The sequence below is a fragment of the Panthera leo genome, chromosome F2 (genome assembly GCF_018350215.1).
Source record: "Panthera leo isolate Ple1 chromosome F2, P.leo_Ple1_pat1.1, whole genome shotgun sequence".
NCBI lineage: Eukaryota > Metazoa > Chordata > Mammalia > Carnivora > Felidae > Panthera > Panthera leo.
Window position 1 is genome coordinate 78,571,847 of NC_056695.1, and position 26,387 is coordinate 78,598,233.

At 50.3% G+C, this 26,387-nt stretch overlaps 1 protein-coding gene across 5 annotated transcripts in view; it reads right to left on the reverse strand.

The window, feature by feature from the left end:
- Nucleotides 1–26,387, reverse strand: part of COL22A1 (collagen type XXII alpha 1 chain) — a 259,317-nt gene that overhangs the window by 131,613 nt on the left and 101,317 nt on the right. For 3 of the 5 annotated variants that reach the window (XM_042923635.1, XM_042923632.1, XM_042923633.1), the window contains exons 14-22: nucleotides 26,028–26,072; nucleotides 24,750–24,803; nucleotides 22,789–22,833; nucleotides 14,208–14,261; nucleotides 11,402–11,446; nucleotides 7,010–7,054; nucleotides 6,704–6,733; nucleotides 6,381–6,434; nucleotides 2,439–2,492 (exon numbers count right to left, since the gene is read on the reverse strand). In XM_042923635.1, the coding sequence (XP_042779569.1) occupies nucleotides 2,439–2,492; nucleotides 6,381–6,434; nucleotides 6,704–6,733; nucleotides 7,010–7,054; nucleotides 11,402–11,446; nucleotides 14,208–14,261; nucleotides 22,789–22,833; nucleotides 24,750–24,803; nucleotides 26,028–26,072 (426 nt within the window). The remainder of the gene's footprint in view (nucleotides 1–2,438; nucleotides 2,493–6,380; nucleotides 6,435–6,703; nucleotides 6,734–7,009; nucleotides 7,055–11,401; nucleotides 11,447–14,207; nucleotides 14,262–22,788; nucleotides 22,834–24,749; nucleotides 24,804–26,027; nucleotides 26,073–26,387) is intronic. The other 2 variants (XM_042923636.1, XM_042923634.1) reach the window with 2 other exon arrangements.

The window sequence follows — 26,387 nt, forward strand, 5'->3', positions numbered from 1 at the left end:
CACCGCAGTGCCCCTACCGAGGCATTTGGGTTATCTGTCCATATTTCTCAGGACCCTCAGGCTGTGTGAGCGCCTGGAAGTTGAGACCATAATCTCTTCAGAGATTCCCAAAGCATTTAACTGAGTGCCCACGCGTCATAAGAGCATGACATGAGCTTTGTGGGCAGACGGACACATGGGAGGAGAGAAGAAGGCAGGCTTTAGAGACGCACAGTCCCAGGTGTGCATCCCCGAGGGGCAGCTGCTGGTGGTGTCAGATCAGAGATTGCCCTTCCTCTGTGCAAAGGGGGCCGATAAACACTTCCCTAGGAGCGCTGGGGTCTGGCACATGGAGCTCAATACCTCAATTCATAGCGCTCCCTTCCACCCTGGTTCCTTCTCTGGGTCTCTTTGTCTTATCCCTCAAATTTCCATTCCTGGTGCACATATCCAAGTCCCAGGGCCCCTGGCCAGTGTTAAGGTTGGGACAGGACAGGCTCCCAGCACACGGCGGGCTGGTGCTAACCTTAGGAGTAAAAGGTGTTTCTGGGGGTGACAAGAACCATCCTGGGGAACACACGAATGGCCCTTGGGGGGCCAAGAAGCCATGGCCAAGGAAGCGTGGGCCTCAACAAGCAAGCTCCAAGCAAAAGGTTTCCTCTCCCCTCCTCCCCTTTTCTAGGAGTCAATTAGATAGAAATGTCAATTAAAAAAAAAAACAAACCACCTTCGTAGTCATGTTTGTATCAAGAGCCCCACTCGGCATCTAATTCTACGTTAGGAAAAGTAATGTTTGCATCAGTTTGACACCAGACGAAATGAGGCTCACCTAAACATCAATTACATAATGTACAAAGACTGCTGCTTTCTCTTAAAAGGCTGTGCGCGAGCAAGTTGGGGGAGTGGGAGTCGTGACAGCTGCCACGTCTTGCTGCTCACCAAGGACGCAACCCCATCCTGGGCACGCTTTCTCCCCAAAACCAGACCGGTGGCGATGCCTTCCACTCTAACGGAGGAAACGTGCCCAGAGAGGCTAGGTGACTTGTCGGGTCACACAGCTGCCCAGAAGCAGGGCCAGCTTCAAACCCGGGTGCATCCTGCTGCACAGTCCAGGACCCTCGCGTTGTACAGGAGAGAAGCGACCCGGCTTTGCCAGGAAAACTGAGGCCCGGGCTGGTGGTGCTGAATCTGAGGTTGAACATCCAAGTTCTTCTAGTGGGATGAAGGCTTCCCGCTCTCCCACCCAACGCTGCTACATGGTACCTTTCCACGTCCCAGCTAGCCTTCCAAACAAGTTCCTCTTACAATCGTAAGGGTTCAAGATGGTTATAGGGTGCAGCGGTGTTTGAAAACCATAGGAGGAAGTTCACTGGTGGGTAAGGACAGGTTGGGGTCTGCGGAGTCATAAAAGCAGGTCGCCCAGTTTCAGAACTGAGGATACAAAGCATGATGGGAGGGTGGGTGCAGCCCCCTTACACAGAGGGAATCCACGACACATCCGTAACACCGTCCACTTCACCGAGCTACGGAATCTCCGGGCTACAGAGGCCACAGAGGGGGTTGGACAGCTTCTGCCGGATGAAGGCCCCATTCCCACCCGTCCACCAGTGGCCGCCTGGCCTCTGACCGAGCACCTGCAGGGTCACTGAACACCCCATCTTCGGTAGCTGTGCCCCTTGGGAAGTCTCTATGTGAACCAGTGAAAGATGCTACAGGCTTAATTAAGCACCAGAGGTCAGCGAACACGGAGTCCCTACTCCATGCCAGGCACGCTGCTAGGAACTAGGGACACACATTTGGGGGGTGGGGGGCAATCTCAGTCACTGTAGGGACACCAAAGAGGACACCTAGCCTCACTGTGCTGCTTCATCCGTCTGCCTTCAACCACAGGACTCTGTGTCAGGAGCTGTGCTTAGCGGCGAATCAAACCCATAAAGTATGTACAATCTGGGTAAGAAGACAGGTGCTTAATTAACTCAAGTTAAATTAAATGAAATACCCTGAGATATTACAGTGCTCAATAACAATATGGATGTTTCGACTAAAGTAGCTAATAGCCTATTGGCAGCTCTCTATTTTTCATCCCTATTTTTAACTCTTTCCTGGAGACTTGGCTCAAATATCACTTCTTTTTTAGGAAGCCCCGGGGGTCCTGCCTTTCTCTGTGTTCTCTCAGTTCTCTGTGTTCTCTCTGTGGGCTCCCTTCTGCTGGGGGCTCTGATCACACGGGGCTGGGGGTTTCTATATACATGACTCACGGCAGACAACAGACCTATCCCCACGTCTCCAGGACCCAACTCCAGACCCACACGTGAACTAAATCGAACCCTTCAATCTGCTTCCAAAAGTCATTTCAAGAGGACAAGATGGCACCATGTCCTCTGTTTGAGCTGCTGAAATGGGGTCCCTGGCGTGGGAGAGCCGGGGATCAGAAAAGAAATACATGTTATGTTACTCACCCGGAGACCTTGCAAACCAGGAGGTCCAGCCTTGCCTCCGGGACCCATCAGACCCTTTAGGAGGAGGAGAAAGGGGGGAAAAAAGGAACCATGGTCAAACACAGTTCAACATCATAGGTTATACTTGGCCTTTTCACTCTCAGTGGGTAGGAAAATACCATCCTATCCCAATGGGGGAAACTGGGAGCTCAGGAGGGAAAAAAGTCCTGCCCCCTCAAATCTATAACACTTTAAATGTTTATTTTTGAGACAGAAAGTGAGGGAGGGAGAGGGAGAGAGAGAGAGGGAGAGAGAATCCCAAGCAGGCTCTGCATTGTCAGCACAGAGCCTGATACTGGGATTGATCTCACAAACCATGAAATCATGACCTGAGCTGAAATCAGGAGTCAGACACTTAACCAACTGAGCCACCCAGGTGCCCCAAATCCTTAACACTTTGAAACGTGCACACCTATCGGACCGAATTAAGTATGTTCAGCAACCAAGATGTAGGCAACACCATCCACACTTTAAAGATGAGCACAGTAGCGGTCAAATGCCTTGCATTAGAGCTTTGCATAATACATACACAAAAGAAGTGTCTGGAACCCAAGTGTTTTTAGCTGTAAGGCCAGTGCCATTTCCCCTGAATGTCGCTGGCTCAGCAAGAACTAGCTTGGGGTATATGACTCGGTCCACAGTGATGTGCAAAATATGGCAGTCTGGACAAAGAAACGGAACTATCTAAGAAAGATCAGTTTCAGTTGAGTAAGGAACGCTGGTGCAGGAAGGGGTCACACTGACCTGATAATTCAAATCCTTCCCCCAAGACCCCCTCCATATCTGCTGCATGACCTCAGACAAGTCCCTTGGCATCCTTGAACCTCAGGTGGCTCCTCTCTGAAGTGAGGATGATATACCCACCTATCGAGTGGATGTGAGGACCACATGAAGAATGGACACAGAAGCCCCAAGTTCAGCACCCACCACCCTCCTGACCGCACCGATTGACACCCACGTGATGGCACCTCGAGGGAGGCATGCGGTGGCAGTGGTCAAATGAGACCCTCGGCTCTGTGGCTCGATCAGCAACTTCCCAGGTGGATCCTGGCCAGAAGCTCCCCCTCTGTTCTTCCAAATCCGCACTGTCAACAAATGCTATCACACAGAGAGCTACCATTGCCAGGTTTGGCATGACTATTAAGTGACAGCACTGTATTTAGATCCAAGTTCTTTTCTCTTAATAACACCATGGAAATAAACACACGAATGGAAAGCCTGCAGAAACTACAGGTTTAAATCTCCTTTCCCCGCAAGGATTATCTTGCCGAGCTCAGGGCACACAGCGAGGAAAGACTCTGCATAAGCGAGTTTTCCTTAAGCATCAACAAACACCTTGCGTTTGATCCGTGCACTTTCCCTTCTTTATTTCGCTCCAGCAGACATTGATAAAATGGCCAGGGCCTGTCTTGTCTCGGGAAAAGGATGAAGGCTGCACGCCTCCTGGACAGCTCCAGCATTTGGATGCAAAACACTGTGCACTGTTTTCCATTTAGAGAAGGGGATACATTTTCCTCTCGCTGGGACTGCTGAACACAAACTCCAAAATTTTCCATTCCCCACAGAAGTCACCGAAGCCAGCTTCTCAGTTTGATTCAAGCCAATGAATATTTAGGGAGCGACTGCTCTGCGGAAGGCCCAGGGCCAGGTGCTGCTGGGGATTCAAACCAGACAGAAATGGCAACTGATAAGGGTACTGGGCTTAATAAGGCTGCACAGAGCACGGCTTGGCACATGAGCTCATATAGCCCTCACAGCACGTTCACGTGGATGACGATGGTGATGATGATTTCTAGGTACGGAATAAAGCAAAAGAGGATCAGAGAGGGTAAGTAACGTCAGCAAAGACACAGGGCTATCTGGTGGAAGAACTGGGACATGAGACCAGACGTTGCGGTTCGATCCCAAGCGCCTTCCTTCCGTGGCCGTCTCGCTCCTTGTGAGCTCACACAGCAGTCAGGCCCCACTTTAGTGCTCCTCTTAAACAGCGTTAGAGGGCCACTCCTCTACAAGCATGAACTAAGTCCCCACTATGAGATAAACTGTGTATTTAGACAGGGGAGAGACATCGGTCCTGACCTCAGAATCTTCCAGTCCTGGTCTCTCCTCACGGGTCTCCCTTTCAACAAGTCTTGGGGCAGGCTGTTGTGTTTCTGAACTCCTTGCAATAGAATTCCGTCACCAACACCACTTTCTGCACTAAGTCCCATTCTATGGAGAGCATCTAGCAGGGGGGACAGCTTCAGAACCTCAAACAGCCCCATCCGGGGCTACAGGGTTCGGGCACTCTGGTGTCTGAATGTGCTGAGGGTTCAGGGCTGTGTGTCCTTGTCCCACAAGATGGACCGCAGGAACAACACACGCGGGGAATCTCGTTAATCATCTAGAGATTGCAAGTGGTTACCTGACAGTTATTTTTTTCCTATCTCCTTCATTAAACTATGACATCTACCCATGTGTTTTCATCCCTCTAACTCCAGCGTTAATATTTGACCACAAACATTTAAGGGTTCTTACTTCTGTCCCCTGTTTCATTTATTGTAAGAAAATCTGCATAAAAGGGAGGATCCAGAATGAGAGGTCAAGAAGGCTGTGTCTTCATTCATCAGGGCTAGGCACCGTTAGTTTCTTACTCTTTAGTGGGGGACGTGAAGAAAATAATTCCCCTTTATACATTTCAGAAAAGTATCACTAGCTTGTGCACTCAGAGGTAAAAAGAGCATGGGTTTGACAGACATATCTAGGTCCAAAGCTCATTTCTACTTCTTAATAGCTGTGTGACTGTGTACAATCCGTTCAATATCTCCGTACTAAGGTCCTCATTGGTAGAACAAAAATAATAACTTCGCTCTTGCAGATTTAACATGCGTATGTTTGCACAGAAACATATATACTATAGACTTTCAGCACTTGCCAATTATAGATCTGAAATATATATGCATGTATGCACAGAAATCCAAACACTGAGAGCACACATTACCTGCCTTTTTCTACTGTTAAATCTCCCAACGGTTATCATAATCGTGGGGAGCTCTGGAGACAAAGCCTTAGAGAAGTTAAACAAGACATTCAAGGTTACAGAGACAGAGGTGGCGCTTCTGACCTGAACTTTTTGACATGAAATTGTTTTAATTATACTGGAATTAAACATCTGCTATATTTCTTCCAGCTTCACCCCAACAAAACCATACACATTTACCCTAATGAGGAATGGGTCCTGATGGCTTCATATAAATCTGATTTATGGACATTTCACAGTAACAGCCGTCTTATTACCTTCGATAAGACATGGTAATTTGAAAGGGGCAGCAGCATGTTGCCAGGATGTGACTCTTGATCTCAGGGTCGTTGAGTTCGAGCCCCACATTAGACACGGAGCCTACTTTTTAGGGGACTCCTGGGTGGCTCAGTCAGTTAAGCATCCAACTTCAGCTCAGGTCATGATCTTGTGGTTCGTGAGTTCAAGCCCTGCATCCGGCTCTGTGCTAACAGCTCAGACAGAGCCTGGAGCCTGCTTCAGATTCTGTGTCTCCCTCTCTCTCTGCCCCCCCTCCCCCCCTTTCAAAAATAAACATTAAATAAATAAGTAAATAGAAACTTAAACACCAGACTGCACACCAGAAATCCCACTAATGACCTCTTTTTGCCTGGGGGAGTGGTGCTGGGAAGTCAGGCTGTCTGGGTTTCAATTCCAGTTCCACACTTGGTAACTGCCTGGTCTGTGGCCAGTAATGTCACTGGTCAGGGTTCAGCCTACTCTTGTGTAAGATGGTAACACCACCGCCTGTCGCCTGAGGGGATGGGACCAGCTTCTGCAATACCAAAGAGCTAAGAGGTGGAAAACCATTGTGTTCCAGACCTAGATGTGTTCAGAGCAGACCCTGGGCTGAGACGGTGACTTACCGGAGCTCCTGGTGGCCCAGGTGGGCCCTGGTGGCCTCGTGGTCCTGGAGCTCCCTGGTAACAGAAGCCAAACACACATTAGCCACAGCTCTCCCATCCCCATGACTCAGGACCCTTTGCTGACTCAGAGTCTCTGTCCTGAGTTCCAAAAAGCGACCCAGAGATATAGAGCAGGAATGTGCATTCCTGGTGGAAAATCAACTTGGCCCATCTCTGGAAGGCTCCATCTGAGCTCAAAAAGCAGCTTCGACCCCACGGTGGTAGCCTTTCCATCTCTGCTCCTACCTGGAGCCCCACAGGGGGAGGACCCGGATTCCCCTTACCTGCTCGCCCTTCAGGCCCTCTCTCTGCACCTGTGGGACAAACCATGTGTCAGCAAAGAGGGTGGCCTTTTTTCAACGACCATTCCCCTCAGCTCCGGTAACAGTATTTGCACAGCCTGCCGTAACGCAGCAATTTCTGACTTTTCTCCGATTTTATCCCACATTTAGTGTTCAAAGTCTTGTATTCCAGCTCATGGGGTCAGAAGAGTTCTTGCTCATTCTTAGAGGCGAGGACCTTTTCACACACCCAATGCCATCAGCACATGAGCCTGGGATTCCCACCGCTTGGAATGGCTGCCCACTTACCACAGAGCCCGGTACCCCAGGAGGTCCTGCAGGCCCCACGTCACCCTGCGCAGAAATGACACACACGTCACCAGTGTACCTTCTGCCACCTTCCTCTGCTGGTCCCGCCCCCCTTCGGGGCCCTTGATATCCACACAAGTCCATGGGACCACTGCCTCCTCTGAGCCCCAGCTCATGCTCCCGCCATGCTGGGCCTCCCCCCTCCTCCGGACAGATTTTCTGCGTCTAATTCTTATCTTTGTACCAAGATCACGGGAGCTTTTATTTTCTCCCTTCTGCGCATCCAGCCCAGAATCCGGTTGGTGCTTTCACAGTCCCTTCCAGCTCTTGGTCCACTCTTCAGTGAGCACCTGTGGTACGGGCACCACAGTGGACACAGCCAGGGTGGTGATGACACCTTATGGCGCATCCTTCGTGCCAAGTCCCCGGTTCAGCACGTGGTCAGCATTTCATGTTTATCAAAGAAGTAACACAGAGGCTGTGATCACTCCCATCTGTTTTCACGAAGTCATCAGGTGCAAAAGACTTGCTCTGTGTCCCCTGCCCCAGCACCTCCGGGTCACCTGGCCTATGACGGCTGTGGCTGCGTCAGGTTTCCAGGGTGTGAGTCACATCTTGGTTCTACGTGGGGGCATATTTGGTGACTGTGGCCATAGAAAAATCTTCACTGCTATGACTCTAGTGCCCCATAGCTCTAAACAAGGACACGACTTGTAGCCCATGTCCCCCCACACAGTTTGGGGATACAACTCCTCATTTTCCCCTGAGGCTAGCTCAGGGAGCGTGGGGAAGCAAGAACAAAGTGCTATTGAGTAGGCTAGCAAAGGATGAATGAGCTTCTGGATAAATATGAAAGCATCTCTTAAATGCCAACGCCGAGGAGCCAGAATGAGGGACTCCAGGCACGTGCGTGGTCCTGCGCTGCGTGGGAGGTCCCACTATGTGGACAGGGTGTGTTTTCGCTGCCACTGACAGAGCCACAACTCCACTGTCCCCACTGGCTGCCCGAGACTCGGAAAAGTATTTCTGTTTACATTGCATCAGGCGGTTTTCTAAGATCCCAACTAAATGTTCTTTTAATAGACTTTATTTTTTTTGCAGAATTTTGGCTACACAGCAAAACTGAGAGTTAACGAGCACCCACCTTTCTTGCTGTACCTTGTCTCTATCTTGCACTTACAGTAATGGGGTCCTACCTCAGAAACACCTCGCGATGCTGGTTTTTCCCCTCTGTGGCACCATCACGCACCCACCCCCACAGACGTGCACACACACTCACACGCTGCATTTTTTTTTTTTTACCATCCTAGACCCTCTCCAGATGCTTCTATGACATCTACACATGACAACTTCCATGCCCTCAGAAATCAGCTCACATATCTCCATTTCTCCGTGAATGAACGTCCTTCAACCCCCACCCCCGGCCAAAATTATTTTTTCCCTAGGCTCCCAGAAACCTTATTAATATTTTGGTAACATGATTCTTCGAAGACATTCTGGGCTATACTGTAATTTCTGTGTGGCCATCTTATATATATATATACATATACATATATTTAAATGAGAGATAATTAGATACATGTAGCTGAATAATGAATCTTCTGGGTTCATGACTTCATCGCCTTTCTTTCATTTCCACTATGCTTCAGCCTCGTTTCCACATTTACTTTTGTAGTATTTATTGTTGTATTCATCATCATCACACTATAAAGAGTGAATTTTCGATAACAGTTATGAAATTAACGGGTACGTGCTTTCTCACCGGCTCAGGTAATTTTACAGACTATGAGAGCCACTGTCCTGACCTATTAAATCACTATTAAGGAAAACTACGATCCCGTCGTTCATCTGTAATAATTGTGTGTCTGTAGCTAATAGATACCAGAGCCTTTCCATCTGCCTGGCCTTGTTCTAAGGTCCTCTTCCCCTCTGATACTCTTTCCCATCTTAGGGATGGGGATGCTTAGGAACTTGTTCAAGGTCAAAAAGCTAGTAAGTAATAGAACAGACTAATAGTCTGTCCATGAATCATTTCTTTGCATTATTACATAGGTGATGCCTTTTTGCAATGGTCATTTTAGCCATTGTGGTAGTTAGCCCCCCAGATGGCCCCCAGAAGCCCCGCCCCCTGGTGTTCCCCACCTTGTACAGTGACCTCCCACACGGTGCCAGTGCTAGGCCACATGACCAGCAGCACACAGCAGAAGGGACGCTGTGCGGCCTCCGAGATAAAGTTACAACAATGATGGTGGCCTCCATGTGGACCCACATCACCCCGACCTCAGGTCACTCACCACCCGCTCCAGGGAAGCAGTTTCCCCTTTTGTGAGCAGCTCTACAGAGAGGCCGTGTAATGCAGAAGCAGAGCCTGTGGCCAACAGCCATCAAGGAACCGAGGCCCTGACGAAGACCATGTGTATGAGCTTGGAAGCAGATTCTTCAGCTAGCCACACCCTAGCTGGAGGCCTGGCCACAACCTCACGAAAGACCTTGGACCAGGACATGCTGCCCTAGATCCTGGCCCTCGGAGATGATGTGAGACCACCTGACGGCTGGTCTACACTTCCAAGGTTCAGGAAGATTGTTATGCGGCAATAGACAACCAACACAAGCATGGAGTCAGTCAAGTAGGACTCTTAACACGGCACAAGGAGCACGTCCTGGCCACTGAGATCTGCGGCCCATCACTGTGTGGGCAGGGAGTCCTGTGCACCTTGGTCCAAGGCCACTGTGGGGTCTGAAACAAGACACCCTAATTTTCTGGGCCTCTGTTCTCTCATCTGTAGAGTCAGGACGTATCAAAGACCAGCTTTGTGGTTCTGATGGCTTTCTCAAATAATAAAACATCTAAGATTTGTCTAGATGATGGTCTCTTAGAATGAGTTGTGAGGCATCCTATCACCTGAGCATCACTGGTTTCCTGGTTATTCCAGTGAATGACCCAAATACTGCCATGACCTGTCACCTTGTCTTAGACCTTCTGCTGTATTCATCATAATAAGTGATAACTAAGCTGCTTCCCAAACTGCAGGGGCCAAAAACCAAAAACATCTATAAATGAGGTGGAAGGCTGATATTTCTCTCTCTCTCTCTCTCTCTTTCTCTCTCTCTCTCTCACACACACACACACACACACACACACACACACACACACAGTAGCAGGAGTCACCTAGACCCAAACCTCAAGGATCATTCCCTCTTAGTGACTTGAAATAAATGACTTATTTTAGAATTTAGAATCCCCTGTCAAGGAACTGTGGGAATATATTAAAATCCTGATGCTAGGATAATATAACAATATAAATCTCAACTCTAAAGATACTTGGGAGAGAGAATAACTTAACTCCATTAGAACTGAAGCCCAAGTGAGCAAGTTTGGAAGACATCAACGTTCTCCAGCCACCATTCCTAAGGTGAGGCTTCTTCAGCCTGTAGATCTGTTTATTTACTTATAATACAAACCCTGTCTGCTTCCACGAAGAGTCACAGCAGCCTTTCTCTGCATTTGCTGGGACTCGTGCGAACCAGGCAGTGACCTTCGCCTGAGCTCCACGGTGTGACCCTGAATAGATGTGATCTTCTTGGCCTGAATCCATCTTAGTTTACCTGGATTCCTCCCCCACCCCTTCCTCCCCCCTCCCACTCTCCCCAGCTATTCTCAAACCCGATGCTGGATGCCCTTCCTAAGGGCTTATGGAAGAATCTGGAACTCATGCTCTTTTCCTTTTATCATAACCCAGAATACACCACCCCTTCCTAATTTTCCCTGCCACCCTGCATGCTTAGGAAAGCTATTGTCTTCATGTACATTTTCACAGCATTTCACAACCTGCCAAGACTTTTTACATGCATTTTTTTTTCCCACCGAGATACGGAAATTCTAAGCAGCAAATTTACTGAGTGAGGCCTTGTTGAATGTTCTAAAGGACATGGCCAGTATGATGAGATGCGATCTTTATTTTATTTATGAAAGATCTAGTACATTTTCAGAATTATTATTCTGGTAAGAAAAAAAAAACACCACATTTTTTAAAATGTTGCAGAGAGGAGAGAAGGAAAAATGGAAGAAGAAGAGGAAGAATCTGTCAGATTTTGTTTGGTATTAATTCACAGCCTGCCTTAGCCCCAAAAGCAATTTAAGTAGCAAAATATTTTAATAATGTCTGGGTATTATATAACAGGGATTTCTTAATGGATTTTTATTCCTCAAAGTAGGAAAACAAAATTTAAATAAAATAACCAGAAATTTCTTGTGAGCTGAATTCCTGAGGCCCAGCTCATCACCTCTGTCTACACTCGGTTCCCAGAACTCCAGCCTGGGCCCTGATTTGTTCAGGTGGCCATGACCGTGCCCACCTGCCCAGAGCCTGTCTCTCCCCAGGCCCGGCTTACCTTCTCTCCCTGGGGCCCTGCCACGCCAGGAGGGCCAGGTCTTCCCTGGAGGAAAGAAAGGGAGGACTGTCACCAGCAGTAAGCCAGGAAGGAGGAGGTCAGGGCCTTGCAGCCCCAAAGCTCTCATCTGCATTTTCCCCCCAGAAATCACAGATCAGACTTCCTGGATGGGACTTCCTGCCGGAAAATTCCTTCTCAGTGACCACCCCCACCCCACCCCCCGCCAAATGTCACATTCCGTGTGGTCCCCTCTGGACTTAGCCGTACTGCGGTGTGTGGAACACCCATTTTGAGAGGCAAGGACAGTTTCCTGAAGGATATGAGGACACACTGGAGAAATTCCGAATGAGAGGCGGAAGCAGGCATCCATGATCTGTGGGGCATCATGGACTCTTTAGAAGATGCTGAGGACCAGTTAGGTCTCCAGGGCCGAGGGCGGAGGGAAAGGGCTGCCTGGACTCTGGGCTAGGATCAGCCAGTGCAGCAGGGAAAACCAAGGCCCTGGACAGCCAGTGTGGGAGATGCTACAGACTGCCCTCCTCCTTCCCAGGGTTCCCACCAGGAAGCCTTCTAAGAGGGTCCCAGTGGAGAGCAGAGGAGGTAAAGCTCCTGCCGGAGCAGAGTGAGGAGGGGCCCTGAGCCACACCACCCCGGGGGCCCTCCTGTGAGTCTCCTCCTAAGAGGAGGAAGAACCTGGAAGGCAGATGGACAACCAGTGTTCATCCCTGTGGACAAGGAACTTTCATAGGAGCTCATTCTCAAGGCATAATTAGAGATGTGCTCAAAGATGTATATGTGAGCTCTCTTGCTTCCTTTTTTCCCTATAAACAGCAAAGATGAGAACAGACCAAGCGTCCCCTCATAGGAGGACCCCCTCCATGAGGCTCACTGTCCCTCACTGCTGCCTCCACACCATCAGTATCTTCCTACTTGCTGTTCATTATTTGGTTGCCTTTCCCCGCAAGAAGGGGGTTTTCCTTCTGGGCCATCAGCAGGTGGGTATTTCTAGTGTTAAGAGTCAGCCCTGGGGCACCTGGGTGGCTCTGTCGGTTGAGCATCTGACTTCGGCTCAGGTCATGACCTCACTGTTTGCTGAGTTCGAGCCCCGCGTCGGGCTCTGTGCTGACAGCTCAGAACCTGGAGCCTGCTTCCTATTCTGTGTCTCCCTCTCTCTCTCTGCCCCTCCCCTGCTTGTGCTCTGCCTCTCTCTCAAAAATAAATAAACATTAAAAAAAAAAGAGTCAGCCCTGGCACAGGGGCGGCACGCAATAAATATTTTTAAGCAACAAAAATGAATAAATGATAGCACATTCATACCATAGAATACTAAGTGGTCACTGGAGTCCTGTCCCTGGTGAATATTTAAGAAAATGGCTACATGTTTATGACATAATGTGAAAGGAAGGGGCAAGACATAAAAAGGTATTGATGGATAAAGAAAATGTGGTATATACATACAATGGAGTATTACTCGGCAATCAAAAAGAATGAAATCTTGCCATTTGCAACTACGTGGATGGAACTGGAGGGTATTATGCTCAGTGAAATTAGTCAGAGAAAGACAAAAATCATATGACTTCACTCATATTAGGACTTTAAGAGACAAAACAGATGAACATAAGGGAAGGGAAACAAATATAAAAACAGGGAGGGGGACAAAACATAAGATGCTCATAAATATGGAGAACAAACTGAGGGTTACTGGAGGGGCTGGGAGTGGGGATGGGCTAAATGGGTAAGAGGCACTAAGGAATCTACTCCTGAAATCATTGTTTCACTATATGCTAATTTGGATGTAAATTTTTAAAAATAAAAAATTAAATTAAAAAAAAGGTACTGTTCCAATCTGTTAAGTGACAATACACATAAAACCAAGATGTTATTTGGGGGTGCTGAGATTATCCATAGATTCAATTTATGTCAATATAGTATATTGAAATTAATACATGGCAAGGGATTTGTATATCAAATTTAGTTAATTTATGTTATTATTTTATCTCTAAGCTAGTAATATGAACATATTAATGGACTGATAATGTATTATGGTATACAAATACGTATTTTCCCAATTGTCTTCAAGCAGATGTAGAATTTTAGGTTTTATTTACAGCTTTAACCATTTAAATAATTAAATTTAGTTACTTTTTGGACAACACATTCCCCCCAAGGTTCAAAATTTGTGTACATGAGAATTCCCTTCCGTTCCCTTCCACAAGTCAGTGAGGGGCCTCTTCCGGAGGCCATGAACAAAAAAAGTAGGTTTCAGAGAGAGTGCACATCTGCATAAGTCCTCAGTGCAATTTCCCACACCAATCTACACTTGCCTGTACTTTCCACTTAACCGAGTATCTATGGAACGTCCCTATCAGCATGTTAGGGGTTTCATTAATTTCCATGGCTTCATATTATTCCTCTGTAACTATATGGTTATAGCTCAACTATAACCCCCTGATTTGTTCGACTAGTTCCTCAGTGAGAAGCTTCCGTGTTGTTTGTAATCTTTTACTCTCACAGAAGAGACACCAATGAACACATCACATGCACGTCGTCCATGGCCTTTACTGCAATTGTCACATGGGTCAACGAGGTTAGAACGTATTGAAATGGGTGTGTTCTCAGGGATCCCAATACCCTGGTGTTGGAGGAGGACTGTATGACCGTAAGCTGGAGTCTGGTCACTGGGCCTCCTGGAGCCTCCAGCTGAGCCAGAGCCCAAGGCAATCAGGCCCCACAGAGCTTTCTATCTGGCCCCAGTTGATCCTGTCCTCCGACAAAGCCTAGGCCACCAGAGCCAATGCCTGCTTACCTGCTCTCCCGTCTCCCCGCGCTTCCCAGGGAATCCATCCAGGCCTCGCTCCCCCTGGAAAAGGAAGGAAAATGAAGAAATGAAGAACCAATGTACATCTCTGGGGTCAGGGCCATGATCAGGGAATGCAGAGGTTTTTAGCGTCTTACTCTTCTAACCTTTACTCTCAACCCAGCATCTTTGGATACAAGACACACACACACACACACACACACACCAGGCTACAATATATGTGCATCGGGGGTCAAAGTGCGTAAGTCAAAGGTCAGAGAAACCAGATCCCTATTCCCTGCTTTGCATTTCCCAAATCTGTGACCAAGGGAAGGCCATGTAGCCTCTTGGAACCACACGGTCTCTTCATCTCCTAGGGTCCAAGTAACGGACTTGTGGGGTTTGTGATGCAGTTAATGAAACTGAGCATGTCTTTCTCCATTCATTCATCCAGTGGATATACATGAACGTCCACTACGTCCCCAGGGCCTGGAATTAAAAGTGAATTGCTGGCTAACGGTAAGCGATCATTCACGCATCCATCCAACGCCCACCCACCTGCTTGCGTTCAAAGCTGGGCTTGTCTTTCTTAGCTGTATAACCTCAGGCAAGTCACTTTGCCTCTGAGGTTGTTTCTGTTGACCATGTATCACGGGGATGATGATAACCCCTTCCTGGGAAGACACCTATGACTAAGGGAGGAGATAACCTATCCAAAACACCTGCTTGTGACAGGTGGTGAGCAGATGCCGCCATCTTTCTCCCAGCCCAGCACGGTTCTCTTGAGCCAAAGTCCACAGATGTCGGTGTGTTCCTCTCATGGGATAACTCCTTGTCTAATGTCTCCAGCTGTGTCTTCTCCCCACTGAGAACTCAGCTGATGACGGGGGGGGGGGGGGTCCATGCTAATATGAACATTCTACTAAGTGCCACCCCAGCCACCATGGCTTCCTTCTCAGAGTCTCCCCAACATGGCGGCTTCTCTCATTTCCACAGGCTGTGCTTACTGTTCCCTCTGCTGGCTCCTCAGCACCCTTCAGGGCTCACTTCAAAGTCATCTCTTTGGCCTTTTAATTCAAATTAGACACCCATCCTTCCCCAGCCTGTCTCACTGTGTCCCTCATTTTGCCATTAATTCGATTTGCATCTATTACCTGTGTCACCATCCTTCTCGCTCACGTGAGGCCTGAGGTGTGTTCACCCTTCCCATGAGGGCACCCCCCACTGCCCAGCCCGGAGACGCGGTGTGGCCCCCACTGACATTTATTGAGTGACCAGAAGGCTACACGCGAAAGTTCTTTTGACTGTATTTCTCTATAACTGATGTACTAAGTTGTTCCTTCTTTGCCTTTTTGTTTTCTATTTTAAAGGTGTATCTTTCAGGATGTCGCTTTTCTCTGAATGATTGAATCAGAGTCTTGGTCTTCTGCTCATTTTTGCCACGCTGGTCCTATTGGCCTGCCTGCAGGGAACAAGTCACCTCCCTGCAGCTCACAGCCAGGAACCACAGGGTCAGGTGGACCCGACAGCGGGGAGGCATCAGCTTTTCTTCTTGGTCTGAATGCTTCCATTCCTCTGGCCGTTGCTGGGTACCTGTTTTCTCTGTTAGTCTGGGGGCAAACACTGACGCTTCCCACGGGCCCACTGAAGCAGAGGTCAGGGGAGGAGCCACCCAACTCAGCACCCTCAAGCCAGGGCCCCAGTGAAGCACCGATATTTGCCCCAGGTTCTTTGCTGCCCACAGCCCCGGAGTGGAGCCTCCCCAGCTCTGCAGCTTGCTTTGTAGTTTCTCTCCCGCATCTAAGTAAACTTAGGCATACGTGTTCTCTGCCCTTCAGAAATGATTTCAGAAGTTCTAGAGCAATGATGTACACCTTTCCATTTTCAAGCACGATTACACATTCATTCTCTAAAAACGTCTCTTCATTACATGAGCTCTGGGCGAACAGAGAGGATTTTTCTCTCTGCCAACTAATTCCACATTAGTTACCAACGTTCTCGTCCTCCACCTGCCATGAGGTTGGCAGGTCCGAGGGCAGACCGTCGATGAGGAAACGGGGGCCCAGATAGAAAGCCACTCAACCCCGGCAGGATGTGCTTGCATTGACAACAGAGCCTGGGTCTCTGGACCCTTCCCCCTCTATTTCTACTGCCCCTGGGGCCTGAGCAGAGGACACTGGGGGAGCATTCTGGTCTCTCCCATGGAACTGACAAGGTCTCAGAACCCATGGAATCCAGTGCCTTCACTTTATAGGTGAGAAAACTGACCTTAGGGGTATATCTAGTCCAGGGTCACACAGAATCTGTGTGACAGTGGCAGGCCTGAAGACAAGGTCTCCTGATGGCCAGCCCAGAGCTCTCTTCCTTAGACAGGGCCAGCCTACTAAATGTCACCCCTGAATGTGGCACTTCCCCAGGGTTCAGCAAAACAAAAAAACCGTGTCAACTGAGTACAATTTCACAAGGTCTATCACAAAGCAGAGGGCTCTGCCTGTTGCTCAAGCCCCATTTCTTACTCCCTCGCACCTGCACATCAAGATCAGTGAGGCCCGGAAGCAAGATGTCTCCCAGCAGCAACTCGGGAAAGCCACAGGTGAGCTCCAGCACCAGCTGCCTGTCCCCAGCCAGCACGCGGAGAGCAGGGCCAGGTGGGACACAGCCGGAGTGCCGACAGATGTGTGTGTTCACCAGCAGGGGGATGCGGGAAGAGAAAAATGACCAGGCCAGGGTGGACGAGGGGAGAGAGAAGCTGAGGGAGAGCCCAGACACAGACAGACAGAAGACAGCTGTCTACAGAGCAGGGTCTCTAACCGAAGTGCCTACAGAAGCCCAGCTGAGGCATGCGACGGGAAGCAAAAGGGAAGGACGGGGCCGGAGGCAGAACTAGAAAGGGCATGTCCCACGTAAAGTCCGAGACTTAGCTTTGTTTTGCCGTTGTATGGTTTTGTTTGACTTGTCACCACTGTACTGACCGCATCAGCACAACAGAGGACAGGGTTTGGAGAGCTGACCACCTGCTTGGTTCCTGGAAGATAGTGGCAGCGAGGGCCCGGTGGTGGGGGGTGTGCAGAGGTACAGGGAGCCGCAGTCAACCCCAAAACTCAGACTCGAAGCCTGGCTCTCCCACATCCCAAGCTGTGTGACCTTGGACCAGTCACTTGGCATCTCTGACTCTATCTCCCATTTATAAATACAGCAGCTACCTCTTAAGGCTCTGGTGAGAATTAGGTGAGCCAATCAATATCTGCAAAATGCACAGAACAATGTGTGGCATGTGGAAGGTGCAACGTTAGAAGCTAGTTAAGCAAAGCAGAGTGGCTACGTAGGGTGGGGAAGGAGAGAAAAACCAACCAGAGACAAGGGGCCAGCAGAGTCAAGTTCACGGGACAGCAAGGGCTGTGATGTGAACAGGGGACCGAAGATGGAGGTCAGGGACCTGAGTTCTAATGCTGTTTTCCACCAACGTGGGCTGCCGCCTGCAGAGTCTACCCTGCTCTGAGACTCAGTTTCCCAACTGGGTTGAAATAATGAAAAGCAAGGACAGAAGAAAGGCGGCTGTATTCCCAGAACCCTAAGACCTCTTCCGACACTCACAATCCTTAACCGACAGGGACGTGTGTGTGCACGCAGGTGCAAGGGAACCCGTCCTCATCCCGAGCACCTTCCGGACACCGGGGGCCGAGGCTGGCTCTGTTGGGTCTCACAGCCCTTCAGTCCTATGAGACTAAGTGCGTCATCCTGGGTCGAACGACTCAAAGGAGGAATCACTCCTGCCTGCAAAGCTCTGAGGGCCCCTCCATGCCAAACCCTCCCGCTGCGGTTCTGGATCTCTGACACCAGGGGGAGCACGTGCCCCATTAAAGCGGGAAGCCACCCTTGCCCTTGATAAATCTCAGGTCTGGGTGTTGGTGTGCAGGTCAGTGTGGGAGGGGCGTGGGCCATGTGTCTGCTGGGCACGTGCCATGTAGACCCTCACCCAGTGAAAGAGGGAACATGCCTCTGTGCACCCAGCATGTCAGGGATGTTCGCCACACACCTGTCCCAGTGAGACCCAGTGGGCAATTCTTCCTGCCCCGCCCCCCAGAACGAGGAGGATTGAGGGGCTTCTCTAAGGCAGAGGTGGGGGCCGGTGTCACCAGGGAGGATCATGGCTTTCGGCCCTTCAAAACTCCCATTCTGTTAACATGTAGGGAGCCCCTACCAGGGGCCACGTCCTGTACTTGCCTTCACATCTCGCTCAGCCAGGCCCTCAGAGCCACTATCCGAGGCAGGTACTGCTAGATCAGGACATGGGGTTAGAAGCCTGTGTGAGTTCCCAGAGCCAGTATGGGCAGAGCCAGTCTGAGAATCATTTTTTTTTTCTGATTCCAAAGCTGGTGCCCTTACCAGTTTCCTTGGGTGCCATGCCCTGGCTCCCGTATCCCCAAACCAGGGCATTTCCCCCTGGGCCTCGGGATTGTGAGTGTCACATCCACCCAAAGCTGTCCTGGCAGCCCGGTTTTCCAGACAGAACACTGCATCCACCTTCTGGCTCCTTAGTGACCAGAGTCCCCTTGCAATCTGCCAGCTGTCCCAAGCTCAGTAGTCCCTGGACAGTCCACTCAGGCTCTACTGCCCCTCAGTTGCCAGGATGCCCTCACACCTTCAGAGCCTCCACGCCTTCTGGAAGAGGCTTCAAGAAAGGGCAGTCCCCCACCTTACACAGAACGCCCACTGTGCTGCTGTCTGAAGGTGGCCTCGGTAATGGACGGGCAGTGGCTCTCCGCGGCCTGGCTCCGAGCTGCGCAAGGCCAGGCAACTGATGGGCCTGTCTCAAAGGGAGATGGAAAGTTCCTTCTTGCTGAGGTAAGAAATCAGAGAGGTTCGCGAGAAAATAAACTGTTTTAAGTACCCATCGGATACAAGAACTGGGAAGGAGCCCACGGGATGATGCAGTCCAGGCTTCTTGACATCTGGGAAGATTAAGGTGCAGAGAAGGGGCCAGCTCTCCTCAGAGCTGCCCAGAAAGTTAGCAAGGAAGCTGGAAACATACCCGAAGCTGAGCTTGCATAGCCCAGGCTCGGGCTCCCCCCTCTCTCTATCTTTTCCTGTCTCTCTCTGTCTCAGTCTCTGTCCCTCTCTTTCTGTGTCCCTGCCCTTTACACATGGCACATATTTCCCAGCACTCCTCTACCCATTTTATAAATCTTAACTCCGTTGATCCTCCTGGTGGCCCTCATGTAACACAGTCACCCTCAGCGATGAGGGACTCTGAGGCTCAGACGTTAAATAACTCTGCAAAGGTAACACGGTCTGCAGAGCTCAGAGCTGGGGTTCAAACACAGGCAGGCGGGCTCCAAAATGGTGCAGGACTTCCTCTATGCCACGCTGAGCCACCTGGTGCAGCCCGGAGAGACCGAGGCCAACAGGGACACTGGCTGATGCCTCTCCTGGACGTCATCTGGAGGTGGCCCTCTACTTCCTGAGCTGCCCTGTTAGAAACCTGCAGGGAGCTGGGCTATGGCCAATCTGCAGAGAGAGTTCAGGGGAACATCAGTTGTCCTACGTTCCTGGTACCACTGCAGGCCTGGTGTGCCGTGGAACACATTGGAATTGAGGAGCTCCTAAGCACTCTCTCTCTTTATAACGGGCCACGTGGCATCAGGAAATCATGGCCTCTGGGCTCAGTTCCCCAGTTGTAAATAAGGAGAGATCTCCAGGCTTCTCTCTGGTCCTTTCCAGATCTGATAATTCAGGATTTTGATAGAAATGCACCATTTCTTGGCTGGACAAAAAAGCCTTAACCTAGACTCCCAAAGCTTGCTGGAAAAGCAGCTCCATGCTGTACGAGAAGAAGCTGTTACTCCAAAGCAGACTTTTGGAAAGAACAAACTCCTGCGTGTGTACAGACTGAATTTCCTCTAAAGCACAGGTGGGGAAAGGAAATATTTGTGGAAGTGTCAGTTATGTGCTGAACACGTATCCAACCTTCCAGCCAGCGTCAGGGAAGACATCAGTATCTCCACTCTGCAGATGAGCAAACTGAGGCTCTGGTACATCAAGTGGCTGTCCCAGCCCACGAGTGACAGAGCTGGCTCTCACGAGGCTTGTGAGTTCTGTCCTGCAGTCTTCACTGGAACCCCGGGAAACCCAAACTCACCGGTTCAGCTGGAGCTGCTACAACCAGGAAGCTTGGAGGAGCATCTTTCGGATGGCGCTGTGTTCCTGCTCTGGGCGCCCCGTGCCTTCTGTCCATGGCATTTCCTAACTAAGGTGACATGGTCCACGCAGCGTCCTGTTCACCATCCACTCCCGTGACATCATCTAAGCCCGAGTGCTAGAATGCACCTTCCGAACCCATCCTACGCATCCTCCAAAAGAGTCCAAGTTCATCCACCTGTTAGTGAAGGCCTTCTGTAACCGGAGATCAATCCTGGTTTCGGCGTCAGCTCCTCTCGGGTGCCCAGTGCCACACCAACGTGTTAGCGGATGAGGACTGGTCGTGTGCTTTGGGTCGAGTGTGCCCCCAGGGAGCAAGGACCCAGAGATGAAGGCAGCATGAGCACTGTGCCCAGTTTGCGAGGGGTCTACACGTGCGTGTGGGAAAGACAGGTGGATTTGGTACAAATGACTATAGGGGCCCTAGGGGCGCTGAAGTAGAAAGGCCCCAGTAGGAGCTTGAGGGAGACTGCAAGCGGAGGCCTGTTTTGAACCCCATGCCAGGGTACAGGCCTGGGTCCCTGACAGTTCCCTCAGATGACAGCCAGGGTGGAAGGTCTGGGCTTTCATCCAGAATCAACGCTGAGCTCACTGTGCACTTTGGAAGCCTGGGCTTCCCTCTCGCTGTTCTACGGCCCAGCCCTATTACAGGCTTCGTTTCCCAAATCCTGCCTGCTCTCAGGCAGGGGCTTCAAAGCAGACTCTGAGCTGCCCCTCAAGCCACGCCACCCTATGCCTGAATCTCCAGTTACTCCAAATGCCACTTTCAAGTCCCCACGAGGTAAACAAGGGAGCAGAGAGCCACAGAAAGGAGCTCTTCTGGTAGACAAATATGTGGGACCGTGTTAAAACTCTCAAAAGAACCAAGAGACACAAAGCCCGATGAGCACGGGGTAAGAGACGTCACACGTCACTTTTTAAGTTATAATGCCTAAAATTTAATATGCACACAGAAATCATGCTTTGGAGCCTCAGGTGGGGTACCATGCTAGCTCCTGTCTCCCTTTACTCTAAAGAACCTTTTGGAAAGCTATGTGGCCATGTGTTTCCAGAGCCACAAACAGGTTCATTTTCTTTGACTGGTAATCTCATTTCCAGGACAGCAGCCTAAAGAAATAACCCTACATTTGAAAACTAAATGACTAAATATAGCTATCGGTTTAAAAATATTCACCCAAGCATTATTTTTAACCACGAAAAACTGGAAACAACCCTAAATGATCAATACTAGGGGGACAGGCACATAAATCATGGTCTATTCATGCAATGAAATGGTATGCAGCCATTTAAAATGAGTCATAAAAACCCTACAGCAGCCTGGGCAAAAATACTGCATGTAGGGACAACAGACAGGATGGGTTGCAAAATCGAATATATTATGTGTGTCTCTGCAAAAAGAAATCAGATCTATAGGAACATGTCCTACAGAAAATGGGCCAAAGCGTTCCCCATAGTTGTACCTGGATAGCAGGATTAGGGGCTATGTTGTTTGGGGTTTTTTTGTTGTTTTTCTTGTTGTTGTTGTTTTTTTTTTACAATTTTCCAAATATACTGATACAGAATTAAAATAATTTCAAAATGTCTTCTAAAACTAGAGGAACGTGTACTGCTGAGGACAGAACGCGGCAGACTCTGAAAAAGCATCTGGAACCTGACTCAGCATGGGAGGGCCGAGTTCCAGCTCTCGATCTGAGAGATGGGCCTGGGCAGAGGCTCCCAATGCCTTATGGGCAGGTTGAGGCCGGGGGGTGGGGGGGTGGGTTTGCAGTCCTGTTTCCACCCAGCTGAACAAGAGCACAAGTGGAAAGTTCTGGCCCAAGGGTCCCCTTGTGGTAACCTGGTGCACAGAATGAAGGCACGGCGGTCCTCAGCCCCACTCCAGGGTGCCGGCCACGGTGGGGGTGGAGCCTCAGCTTGGGTCAGTTCCCAACCCCTGGTGAGAGAGACTAAATGGGGGTCCCCGACATCACGGCGGTCACCGCGCACCCTTCCTCTGGTTTGAGAATCAGGGTAATGGAGAAGCACAGAGGTTATGTAACTTTGCCAAGTGAGATGTGAGTCCACGGCAGCAACCAGAACTTTCTGAGTCCCAGGCCGGGCTCTCTCAAACCCTCCTGGTCTGGAAACCCAAACTCTGTCTGTGTGCTGGACTATAGTCCCTGCAGGTACCGAGCCCAAGCCCTCCTGGCCCAGAACTGACATTTAGGGTGGGAAATTAATGCCCCATCTGCACCAGCCTTCACCTGCCACATGTGCACACACACACGCACAGGCACCCATGTGCACACACACACGCGTGCACTCACAAGCAAGCACAGCGTGGGGAGTTCCAGGCACCCTCCTCCTCTTTCTATGGAAAGCTGTGGTGATGGGTTGAGGCAAACGTAAATACCTTTTCTCCTCGGGCTCCCTTTTCACCTCGTTCTCCTTGGAGACCCTGTGGGAAGAGGGGTAGATCAGAAACACGGCTCAGCCCAGCTGCTCTGTTCTGAAGGTCCGGGGGCCCACAGATACCCTGCCTGGGAAGGCAGTGAAGATCCCGTCTCCCAGGACCCTCTCTGTACAGCATCCTGTGCTCCCCCCATCAGGCCTGGGCACCTAGGTCCCCACCAGGGTGCGAGGTGAGCTCTTGGGGCTGGTTTCCTGGCTGGGGTTCTCCAGGTCCTCCAGACTAGGCTTGAATATACCTGGCCCCTGAGCTGGCCCGGCCAATGGCAGGAACGTGGCTCTGAAGTCAGTCTCCCCTGCCACCCAGAACCTATGATCCCATCATGAACATGAAATCCAGGTCATGAAACCTGGGTGCCTTAAAGCCACATTCCTCCACCTTCTCTGGGGAGAGGGCCCCCGCCCTGTCGCGTCCACTCCACCTTCCTGAGAAGCAACACCAGATCCTATGCTAAGAATGCCCTCCACTCTGTAAGCAGAGTTGAGGGAAGCATCAGCCAAGGCGTGGGCTTCTCGGACCACAGGATCTAAATGCAACCGCTACCCCTTGCTCTGCTCACAGTACCCTCTATCCCCTATACCAGGCTTTCCTCTTCTCCCAGCACTAAGCCCCATGTGACACCTCCTCTGACTCCCCCAAGGAGAATGTGAGCCCCAGAGGGCGGTGCCTTCTTTCCTTCAATACTGCACCCCCACCCAGTCTAGAACATGCCTGCCACTTGATATTCATAAGCACCTGCTGAATGAATACATGAGTCAGAGAGTGACTGCATCAATCACTTGGTTAGCGCCAGAATCTTGTAGAAGTTCTGCCGGCAGGCTACTGCCCACACTAAAAAAAGCAGGAGCTGAGAATGATACAGAGCGTCTGCTCTTCTCCCATGTGCCGGGTCCGGAGGGAGATGCCAGGGCCACCAGCACCAGCTGATGAAACCTTCTCCTGGGAAGGCTCGAGGGCCAGGCCCACAGCTCAGTGCACAGCCCCGCTGGAGAGGCGTGGATGCATTACTATGGGAACCCCCTCCGGTCCCCACTCCCTCCTCTCCTTTCCTGGAGAAAGGGTCCTTGGACATTCTGCGGAGAAGATGCTAAAGGTTGCCCAGGCCCTATTACCTATTCTAGGAATAACACCTACACCTTTGTCCCTGGAGAAGAGGCACAGGGCCAGAACCACAGGCCGCTATCCCAGAGGGCAGAGGCTCCACGGCCCGCCCAGGCCTCTGGGGGCAGCTGGACATCTGTGCCATTTTAATTCCATCCCAATGCCTTGGCCCGTCACACAGAGATCAGAGGTGTTAAAAGTCTCCCAAGGCAATGCAGGCTGCCATGCTTGAAAATGGCCTTTAACGTTGCTTCTTTTATTTGGAGAGAGTCTCAAATCTCTTACTGAGAACCAAAAATACGATGAGACATCTACGAAGCCACTTTGCTCCTTATCCATCACGACTATCTGCTCATTGCTTGCTTCAAGGGGCACGTGGCTACTGAACATTCATTGTGGGTCTAGCATTGTTCTAGGGGCAGGGAATTGACAGACTCCACACCCCTTCTGGAGTGGCGGACTGGACCAGCTGGGAAAAAAAAAGCTTCTTTAGCTTGAGTGTCAGAAACACCTGGGCTGCTGGGTAAAAATGCAGATTCCCGGGCTTCCCCCAAAGCTGCTGTGTCACTGTCTGGGAATGGTGTCCTAGAAGCGTGCATTTAAACGACTTCCAGGAGGTTCCTAAGGGCCATAATGTTTCAGCATTTCTGGTAAGAAGAGACACCAGCACCTCACTGCCATTGACACGTGCCAAGGCAGCTGGTCCTCTGTGTGCAGACTCTGGAGGGGGATTCGCCAGGGGTCTGGGTCCCAATCCCTGGAGAAGAAAACAGAAACCCTTCCAGAGACAAGCCTTTACTTACAGGAGCTCCAACGTGTCCAGGAGGCCCGGGGGGTCCAGGTGGTCCTTGGAATCCCTGCAGAAGAGGGTTCCCAAGAAAGGTGTGGGAAGGGGAAGGAGAGGCAGGAACAGAGGCAAGACCCAGAGACCCCTGCTCCTCACCTACCACACGCTGCCCTCTTCTACTTAGAGTTTGTGCCGCCCCCCCTTGCCTGGTGGAGCAGGATTCTGCCAGGACTCACTCCCTTGTCTGCTCAACTCCGAGGAACAGCTGGAGTGTGGCCTCCGAGCTATAATGAACCATTTCCATTTCCACTTGCCCTGCGTCCCACGGCCTCCCTACCGTCTGGCCCGGATCTGTGCCCAGCTTTGGAGCGACCTGCCTGATTCCTGTCGCTCGTCATTCACACTCTGCCGTGGGGCCTGCAGAGCCCGGGCGAGTCCTGACAAAGCCGAAACAGAAGTCCGCAGAGCCCTGAGGCTCCTTTGCGGCCTGGACCTCGAACTGCTATGGATTTTAGGCAACGAATTTGGAAATATCTATTTAAAAAATCTATTAAAATTAAAATGTGCATTTCTTTAGGCAAAGGCTTGCCAACTTTTGTGATCTATCCTATTGAAATAAAATACAGTATGTAAGGAGAAGCATGCACACACACACACCCACACACACACACATGCATTTATTACCATATTGATTTTGGTGAAAGACCAGTGAAATTAGAAACAACACGTAGGGTCATCATAGGGAAAAGGTTATGTAAATTATGATGCACCCACGTCATGGAATGAGGTGCACTGACTGAGAGAACAGGTGTGGAAAGAGATCTCTAATCTGTTGTTAAATGAAAAAAGATAAACGGGAGACAGTGGTATGCTTCACTTTTTGTAAGAATTTAGGAAAAATCATAGATGTGAGGATATACACACACACAGGCATGCGTGTTGTTATACAGGAAGCCTTTGTGGATCTATTCTGCACCGAAAACAATTGGTTTTGCATCAAGATTTATCGACTGGAGGGGCACCTGGGTGGCTCAGGAAGTTAAGCATCTGACTTTGGCAAAGGTCATGATCTGATGGTTCTTGATTTCGAGCCCCGCATCAGGTGAGCACGAACCCCACTTCTCTCTCTCTCTCATCCTCTCTTTCTCTGCCCCTTGTGGGATTCTCTCTCCCTCTGCATCCCTCCCTCTCTGCCCCTCGCTCCCTTGCACCCTCTCTCTCTCTCTCTGTCTCAAAAAAAAAAAAACTATCCGCTGGAAAACATCATAGGAACAGAGCTGAGAGTGACACTTACCCGCATTCCCACCTCTCCAGGAAGCCCCGGCTCTCCCGGCTCCCCCTGCATACACAAAACAGGACCAGTCACAACCCACTGGGACACAGGCCCAGGCAGGCCAGGGAAGCCCAAAGCCTCAGGGGCATCCTTGTCTGGAATTCAAACCCCATCACAGACACAAGGTGGCCGTCCATGCAAGGAGACCCAGGCTGCCCTGGGAGACTCGCCATGAACAAGGGAGTTGGTCTTTACCCCACGCGGCACATCCCAACCCCCTTGCTCCTGCTGCTGGAGGTCAAGGGAACTACATGCAGACACAACGGTGGAGAAAGCACAGTGACAAGGAATCCCCTTCTGCATGGAGGAGACTGGCCACCA